Raw genomic sequence first — 9,384 nt, forward strand, 5'->3', positions numbered from 1 at the left:
CGACCTCCTCCTCCAGCGGCGTAGGCATGTGCCATGCCCTGCCCTCCTCTTCGGCCCCCACCTGCCCTCCCTGCCGCCGCTGTAATGCCCACGATGCCGTACTGGGCTGCTCGAAAATGAACAACGGGACGCATCTCTGGGGAGCAAATGTTCAACCCTCCCCTGCCCCCCTCTTTCCTTTCTTCATCCCTCAGCATCTGGGAATCCGCAATGAAGCGGCGAAGATCGAGACTCTCTTGCTGCAGAGCTAAGGGAACCACCTCCCTGAAGCCCCTCGGCCCTGTGTAGCAATAGACCCGCGCCGTCTATTGTCTGGCTGCGGGTCGCTGGTGGCTGCGGCCGGACGGGAGGCAGCGCGGAGCGGGTCGCTTGGCTGGAGAGCGGCTCCTCGCTCAGCTGTGGGGACTAAACCCGACCTTTTCAGGCGTAGAGAAAGAAGACGAGCTCGGCATCGGGGCAGAGGAAGGAGGGGATCGCTCGGGGGCAGGGCTGACGGACGAGAGGTTATGCAGGGGGGGAAACCCCCCTGCGTCGTGCCGGGGGCAGATGAACCGGGTCAGGGTGAGGGACTCCCCACCGCCAGTGCGGGCTGGTGCAGGCGGAGGGGCGGCAACCACGGAGCTGCCGGCGGGGGCGCGGTGCCCCCGCGAGGAGGGGAGGGGAGTCTCCCGCTGGCACCGTGTGAACGGAGGCATCGGCGGGGGGACGGGGGCAGCCGCCGGGTCCCCCCCGACGGCAACGCCCGCTGCTGCGGAGGGGGAGGCTGCGCGTCTCGGGGAACAAAAGGCTGCGGCGGCGGCCGCGGGAGGGCGGGCTGGCGGGCGCAGGGAGGTGTCGCGGTTCGCACGTGGCCGGCTCGGTCCGGCCGCTCCACGCCTTTGTCCCCGCTGTCAGCGGCACCGCGGCGGCGGGGCGGTGCCCGCAGCCACGCCCCCCGACCACGCCCCCCCACCGGGGCACGCCCCTCACGACACACAATGCCGCGGCTCGGCCCCGCCCCCGCGCGCCCATTGGCTGCGCGCCCCTCCCGCATGACGTCAGTGGTGGGGCGGGGCGCGGCTCCCTATTTAAGGGGCTCTCGGGGCGCGGCCGCCGCAGCAGCAAGAGCGGGAGCGGGTGGAGAGGGAGGTGAAGGCGGCAGGAGCAGCGGGGCGGCACCTTCGGATACCGGCACCATGCGTGAGATCGTGCACATCCAAGCCGGGCAGTGCGGCAACCAGATCGGAGCCAAGGTACGGGGCTGGCGCCCCGCTCGTCTTGCCCGGGGCTCTGGGTGCGGGGCGGTGCCCGCTTAGCCGCGCTCCGCGTGTCCCGGAGGGACCCGCTGCCGGGAGAGCCTCCTTTCCGCAGCGGAGTACCGTCGGGATCGCCTCTCCACGGGAAGGTCTGCGCGGGGCAGCTCCCGGCTGTTGCATCTGGGCGGAGGGAGCGCGGTGGGGTTTCCACGCCGAGGGTGTGGCGCGCCCTGGTTAAGGGGGTGTGGGGGCATCAGCTGCCATCCGTCAGCCCCTCGCGGGCTGCAGGGGTCCGGGGCGGGCGGGGGAAGGGGACACCAAGCCGGTGCCACACCCCTCCCGTCGGTGGCGGGGGGTGTGAGGGGCGCGGTGGCGGCTCCGTCTGGCCGGGGGGCCGCACCCACGCGTGGCGAATCCCTGGCTGCCACGTGGCGGGGATTTGGCCAGGGGGCGAGAGCGGGGCGTGGCGGCGCTGACCATCCTCACGCCCATTCATTCCGGTTCCCTCAGTTCTGGGAGGTCATCAGCGATGAGCACGGCATCGACCCCACGGGCAGCTACCACGGGGACAGCGACCTGCAGCTGGAGAGGATCAATGTCTACTACAATGAAGCCACCGGTAACGCCCCTCTGTAATGAGCTTCCCGGGGGAGGGGGCATAGGGTGTGCTGACAGGAGTCTCCCAGACATCCCTGCAGTGGGTGATGCCCCTGCACAGCTTAAATGACTGCTTTGTCTTCCCATCCCCAGCTACCTCCCTCCAAATTCCCACAACCTCCATGTCCTCAGCAGCGGATGGGAGCACAGCAAGGCTGCTGTGACACCGGCTGCTTACTACTGGGCTGTAACACTGGTGCTGGTTCCTCTCACAGGTAACAAGTATGTCCCACGTGCCATCCTCGTGGACCTGGAACCTGGTACCATGGACTCTGTGCGCTCCGGCCCCTTTGGACAGATCTTCCGTCCTGACAACTTTGTCTTTGGTGAGTGAGTGTGAGATGGAAGAGTCCCAGAGCGGGAACTCAACACACAGAAAAGACTTGGAGCAAGCACGCAAATGACCCTGGGGGACCTGAAACCCAGTGGCAGAGTGGGGATGGAAGTGAAGGGTGGAGCCCATGGGGAAGGGGAAAGTGGCGTCATCTCTGTCTGTCCCTGGGGCGCTAATGTGGCACCTTGCTTGTGGTCTGCCCTCCAGGTCAGAGCGGGGCTGGCAACAACTGGGCCAAGGGGCACTACACGGAAGGCGCCGAGCTGGTGGACTCTGTGCTGGATGTGGTGAGGAAGGAGTCAGAGAGCTGTGACTGCCTCCAGGGCTTCCAGTTGACCCACTCGTTGGGCGGAGGCACAGGCTCTGGGATGGGCACCCTCCTCATCAGCAAGATCCGGGAGGAGTACCCCGACCGCATCATGAACACCTTCAGCGTGATGCCCTCGCCCAAGGTGTCGGACACGGTGGTGGAGCCCTACAATGCCACCCTGTCCGTGCACCAGCTGGTGGAGAACACGGACGAGACCTACTGCATCGACAACGAGGCACTGTATGACATTTGCTTCCGCACCCTGAAGCTGACCACTCCCACGTACGGGGACCTCAACCACCTGGTGTCGGCCACCATGAGCGGCGTGACCACCTGCCTTCGCTTCCCCGGCCAGCTGAACGCCGACCTGCGCAAGCTGGCGGTCAACATGGTGCCTTTCCCCCGGCTGCACTTCTTCATGCCGGGCTTCGCCCCTCTCACCAGCCGCGGCAGCCAGCAGTACCGCGCCCTGACGGTGCCTGAGCTGACGCAGCAGATGTTCGACTCCAAGAATATGATGGCCGCCTGCGACCCCCGCCACGGGCGCTACCTGACGGTGGCCGCCATCTTCCGGGGCCGCATGTCCATGAAGGAGGTGGACGAGCAGATGCTCAACGTGCAGAACAAGAACAGCAGCTACTTTGTGGAGTGGATCCCCAACAACGTGAAGACGGCCGTCTGCGACATCCCCCCGCGCGGCCTCAAGATGTCCGCCACCTTCATCGGCAACAGCACGGCCATCCAGGAGCTCTTCAAGAGGATCTCGGAGCAGTTCACGGCCATGTTCCGGCGCAAGGCTTTCTTGCACTGGTACACCGGCGAGGGCATGGATGAGATGGAGTTCACGGAGGCAGAGAGCAACATGAACGACCTGGTCTCCGAATACCAGCAATACCAGGATGCCACTGCTGATGAGCAGGGGGAGTTTGAAGAGGAAGGAGAGGAAGATGAGGCGTAAAGTTGAGATGGGTAGGCATTAAGTATAGTCTGAGCAGGCAAGTATTCATTGAGAGAAGGAATCTGTGCAGTTGTGCTGAAGCATGCATTTTTTAATTTGGTGCTCTCCACTGTTGCTTCTGTCAGCAGTTTTGTATCCTTGACTGTCCAATGTTAACAGTAGTTGCAAAAATACTTCAGAGTCTTCTGTTGAAATGGTTAACTTCTCAAACATAAAGGCTTTTTGTGTCCTAAACTGTCTCCTCTGCTTTATTTCTCTCTCTATTAAGCAAGTAATTTCTGTGTAGTTTTTTATATCTTTACTTCTCAGTTTATTCCTTAACCTTAGTGAAAGCTTAAGCTCAATAAAAGAAGAATTCTCAGGCTGTGATTTAGCAGCATGTGGAAACTGTAGTAGCTCAGCTAAGAATGACAGCTAATTTATGAAAACTCCTGTGTGTAACAGCTTATCTAGTTGGTGGGATGAAAGCTGCTTTAGCTAGTAGAAACGAGACACTACACTTGAGAATCCTGCAACTCCTATTTATGCTCATACATGGTAGTGAGGTCAGAGAGAAGATATTGAATTCCACATTACAAGCTGTCAAAACTGATTTGATAGGATAGCTGCACGCTTCCCCACTGCCATTCAGCAGCTTATTTAACTTGTTCCAGGACCTATAGTACATACATATGGGTGGCTGACTGTGATTTGACTTGATATCTTTCCCCCACTCTCCTCTCTAAATACAAACATTGCATGTAGAGAAGCATAGGTCTGTACTAGCAGACAACTTGAGAACTCAAGACCTGAACTTTCTCTTCAGGAATAAAATTCATGTGTTTCCCAAAAGGCGCCACTAGCTTGCCCTGTAGAAGGATTTACTCTATGGGGCAATCAATTCCCTTTGGGAGATATGAGGTGACTGGCATATTTCTAGGTGATATGTCTCAAAAGGCTGTCCAGAGCATAATGTATAATCTTAGTCACCTATAAATATCCTGGCAATAGCTGTCTCCAAGTTACATGTTTACAGGACAGTTGTTTGCTCCTGGTCCCTGTGGTAGGAAATGAACCTCTACCCAGGCAGGGGAGGGAAGTGCAGCAGCGCACTGTTGTGCATCTTTGCAAAGGTAAGTGTGGTTTCCTTACAGTGAGGGAGGGGGGATTTATGTTGCTGTGCTTGTAGGTTGCAAGAACCCTGAATGAGTCAACTATGCTGTTGTCAGTAGTTAGCAAAGTCTCACAGACCCTATTCCTTCTACAAAAATCCCTCAAGGAGTGTAGCGGTAACCCAATAGTTTAGTCTTAGTTAATCGAAACACCACTTAGGGGAGTGGTCCTGTGCTAATAAAAAAAGTGTTGCTTTGAGAATGCTACCGGTGCTACAATTACTGTGGTCCTTACTGCTCTGAAAGAGCTAGTATGCACATTTGTGCAGCCTCTATTGTGATCCTTTACTGAAATGCTTGCAAGGCATTACTGGAAGAGAGAATTAAAAGGGAGCTGCTGTGCATAACTAATTTCTTGCCTGTTTTGACTCCACTGCCTGTGGACACTGCTCTGAGAGTACCCTGTTCTGTTGCTGATGGGCCTGTTAACCCGGTGTGCAGGGCAACAGGCACTTGCTTTTCTCTCCTCTGTATGCTTGATTTCTGACATACAGAGGAGTGAGAAGCACTTAAACTGCCTGAACTGTCAGTAAAAAATACAGCTGTGTGTATCCACAATAGTACTTGTATTTCTTAGCACTTGAGCAGTTCTAGGATTAAACATTAGACGAATTGAGGTTGTTTTAGTAACCTAGTTAATACATACTGCCTCAGGCCCTTTGGGAAAATAACACTTTATCTGGTTGCCAAAGTAACCTTGCCTTGAAATTACCTCTCAGGGTTGCACTTGAAACTGTTTATCATACTAGCTTTGAGCCAGCAAACAAATCTAAACTAAGTTTCACTAAAAGATGAGAAGCTTGTCTTTGATAGTAAATATCTTCTTTCAGCTGTGACACTCTAGCAGGTTTCACTAGTGTTCAGCATGTCTAGCTTCTAATTCATAGTGTAATTACACTCTGTCTCTAGCTAACCCTTAAATATAGCTACCCAAGTGACACATTTCACTACAGCTCCCTTAGTAGAAACTAGGACACCATCCTACATGGCTTGCTGCTTGTATTCTGTTTTTTTGTTCTAGGGGAAGAAAAACCATAAATAGAAATACTTTGACAGAAACATGTCCTTTCATAAATCCTACACAGCTTATTTGCCAGTCATAATAATTAAAAAAAAAAAATCAAAGCCTCATTTCAGTAGGAGTTGAGATAAATATAGGTAAAGGGGATACTGAAAGATTTGAAGGGAAGGTTCAGAGCTTGGTTGGAACAGTAAGTGAAATATAATGGTGGGTGAGTCTCATACTGGGCCTGGGGGCTACAGTACCTTTTTTTCTTCTTTGTATCTTTTATCTTTAGCTGCATTTATGGCCCAGGAGAACATTCACTATAAAAACTGGAGATGACTGCTGTATGCCAAACAACAAAGAGATGTCTTAACAAGTGCATGTAGTTGCAATTTTTCTGTTTCACAAAGAAAGCAGAACCACTGAAAGAATTTCAGATTAGGCAGTCTGACTGCCTTAACCTCTCCTGGGTGTTGATCTGTATTTGCCCATGTGATGAACAACACATCTAGGGCTAAAGGTCTTGCATGAAACATCGTGTTTGGAAGAAATGGGCATAGATAATACAGACTTATTGGTGTGCAGCTTAAACCACTTACAATGACTGATTTATGTTGAGATAGAAATTAATAATATAAAGCAATATATTTTCATTTCAATATATCAGTTGTGGCCCGAAGGGAAGCATTCTCCTCTGTTGACAATTAGAACTGATGGTGCTGGGGAAGGGAACATTTTATTTATTTATTTATTCCCTTTGTTGAATGAGTGGAATTTTTAAGCATGTTAGTAGAATGCCTTGATCAAGGCAAACAACTCAATGCTTGTCTGCTGGTAAATGCAAGATAGTAAAGATAAAGGTTGTAAAAACAACTAGGTAAAATGTAGGTTTAATTTATATTGAAATGGCATTAGGATGCCATCTCTTCTAATTTCTTTTCCCTGCTTAGATCTAGGATCTCAGTCTAAACCACTGAAGCAACAGTGTTGTGGAAATATAGTACAGTACGTGGTCTGGTTCTTCAAAACCCTTTAAGGTAACGTAGGCCAACATCTGTTTTCCAACAGATGTTTTCCATTCTGTCAGGGAGGAGCAATAATGATTTTTCTTCTTCCCAACCTATGTGAAGTGCCTGTATACATCAGAAATTAGGTTACATTAAGCATACAATGGTCCTGGTGATGTGATAATCTAAGAATCAAACCTGAGGCGCATCCTGCTGACAGATGTATCTTTCCAGAAGGTATGAGGCAAAAAACACAGTAAGCCAAAGTAGCAATGGGATTTATAACCTGGAGAAAGAGGAGAATCCAGACACTTGGTCTCCTCTCCAGCAAATTCTCCGCAAAAATGGGGCAAACCCTTATTCTGTGTAGGGAAATCTCATGGATGATGATATCATGTGCCACATACTTCAAAAGAGTATAATGCTAGTAGGTTCTTCTACATGTGCAAGCACTATCTGCTTAAAGAAACTGTGATGGACTGACAGTCCTTAGGGGGTGGTGCTGCAATGCTGCAAAACAGTTCTGCTGCCTGGAGCAACTGTGGCAAAGTGGTGCAAGAGGGATGAGTTTTCTTATCTCTCGAGGAAGAGCTGGGGCATCTAGCAATACTCCACATCAGGAAGAGTTCTCCCCTTGTTTTCTCTGTCATTTTCCCTCCCTGTAAGCTCCATGGCAAAGTTATGTTTAAGATCAGGATGAAACCCAGTAGTGGCTTTGAGTAGGGCGAGTTTCATGGTTGTTCAATTGAAATCACTTCCTAAACATCCCTGCCCTGCCTTCCCATCCCCTCCCCCCCAATACCCCCTAAACCCCACAACCAAAACTCCACATCTTGTTGTCTTGCTACTATTTTTTTTTTAAGAAGGGCTGTTAAACTATATTTAATTCTCCTCCTCAGTGGGAGGTGCTTTAATTACTGCTTTTTCTTTAATGAGGCCTAATAATTCTGCTTGTATTTAGCTACGAGAAGGTAAAATCCTCGGGAGAAATAATATGACTATGCCCTATATTTGATACACACCCTTTCTCCCAAGGGAAGTTATTCCATTTTTCTTTTCCACATTAAAGCATAATGAGCATATACTTTTAGGGATTGTTCAGATGTGGCAGCCAGAATATGAGGCTATAGGTAATGCTGTTCTCCTGAACCTGCTTGTTGTAGGGAGGCACTGTTTTTCATTTACAAATAATCTCCTTCTCAGTCTTCCCATGTGTTTTTTCAGTTACTTCTACATTTTCACAGAACAAAGCTTGACACTTTTGATGTGTTATACGTGCTTGAGGTAATCAAAGCAAGGTTATTTTTCTTTCTTTAACTTCAAATGAACATTTATTAACAAGTATTAGGAGTTGATCTTGTATATGACTAAAAAAGAAGATTTTTGAGAATTTCCCACCTTTTAATCTACAATCCATTCATAACAAGCACCTGCCTTTTCATATTCCAGCAATCACCTGTCCTGGTCTGTTTGTTATTTATTAAAAGGGGAAAGAGCAGACTACTGGTTCTGAGATACTTCCATTTTAGATGGTTTTTATCTTTAGCTTGCCTACATGAAAATGGAAGCATTTGGTCACAGAAAAGTGCCTGAGGACATGATGCATTTTGGAAAAAGACATTTCTTGGCCCTGACTCTCCTGGACACTTCTCCAGCTGGAGCCCTTTGAGCATTTGAAACCAAGGGAGTGGGAGGATATGGGGGGAGCTAGGAAAGCCTGCCCTTCCCTGGCCATTCTACCAGCAAAGGACACAGTGCAGATGACAACTCTTTCTTCTCCCTGAGCAGTTTAACAAGAAATGAACTGTTTCCCTGCTCCTAACTTCCACCCTACTTTAGGTATTTTATTTTTGAATCTGCCAGAAAGGAAAACTGTGACTTTTTCAAGTGTGTGTATAAGAAAGGTATTTATTTACAGTATCTGAGTAAAAAAAGAATTAATTTAACAGTAGGTCATTCCCTTCTCTCCACTCAAAGTCATTTTTCCCTTACGGGCAGAATTCCACTTGTAAGGGAGGAAATCAAGTTAAGTCTGTTAAATTCTTGTTTATTAATGTTTGATTCTTGTAGTGTAGAGATTTTCCAACTGGTTTTAATTTATCCATATGTCATTTTTTACAATCAGGTTATTTTTCTCACTTGGCTTCCTTGGTAAATTTAAGGCATATTTTCTTTTCTTTTTGGCAAGATTGCCTCTATCATTGCAAACAAAAACATTAATAATAATCCAGCTTAAGCAGAATGTGAAAACACTTGCTCCAGAGGATGAAGTGGCTACCCTGGCAAAGGTTGTGTAGCTTATTCAGTAGAAAGTTCTGTGTTGTCTTGCACTGAAAAATGTTTCCACATTTTCCATGACTTTAATAGAAAGATACTGCCTACCTTCATAGTGAATAGTCGAACAGGGTTTTCAAGCCAAGTTCAAATGGTCTCAAAACAAGCTTTACAAACATGAAATTCAACATGACTTCTTACAGCATGCTTCTCGGCAACCAGCATAATGCTGGTCTTATAATTAATAAATTTATTTTATGGCTGGTATTTGGAAATATCAGCTAGGATTCCAGCTCCACCCTAGCAGGCAGGGATTAGAAATTTCCTGGACATAGAGAACATGGCCACTTCCATAGACAGGGCTGATTCAATATTTTCCAGCTCCTTAAAAAGGGTGGTCCTGTTCCCCTTGCCCCACTTCAGGTGTTACCCTTTTATTATTTCCTCTAGCA

The 9,384-nt window shown here is 49.4% G+C and overlaps 1 protein-coding gene across 1 annotated transcript; it reads left to right on the forward strand.

Moving 5' to 3' along the window:
* Positions 1-1,093: 1,093 nt before the first annotated feature.
* On the forward strand, positions 1,094-3,728 carry LOC127476307 (tubulin beta-2 chain). The gene is made up of 4 exons (XM_051799091.1): positions 1,094-1,232; positions 1,746-1,854; positions 2,108-2,218; positions 2,434-3,728. Exons 1-4 carry the CDS (start codon positions 1,176-1,178, stop codon positions 3,492-3,494), a joined length of 1,338 nt encoding a protein of 445 aa, XP_051655051.1. The 5' UTR covers positions 1,094-1,175; the 3' UTR covers positions 3,495-3,728.
* Positions 3,729-9,384: the final 5,656 nt, after the last annotated feature.

Source organism: Manacus candei, unplaced genomic scaffold, assembly GCF_025592945.1.
Source record: "Manacus candei isolate 608988 ecotype Guabito, Panama unplaced genomic scaffold, ASM2559294v1 h1tg000049l, whole genome shotgun sequence".
In the NCBI taxonomy this organism is placed as follows: domain Eukaryota; kingdom Metazoa; phylum Chordata; class Aves; order Passeriformes; family Pipridae; genus Manacus; species Manacus candei.

Coding starts and splice junctions, on each gene's coding strand:
- LOC127476307 (XM_051799091.1), top strand. CDS start 1,176: ATGCGTGAGATCGTGCACATCCAAGCCGGGCAGTGCGGCAACCAGATC. Junction 1,855..2,107: donor CTACTACAATGAAGCCACCG/GTAACGCCCCTC, acceptor TTCCTCTCACAG/GTAACAAGTATGTCCCACGT. Junction 2,219..2,433: donor TCCTGACAACTTTGTCTTTG/GTGAGTGAGTGT, acceptor TCTGCCCTCCAG/GTCAGAGCGGGGCTGGCAAC.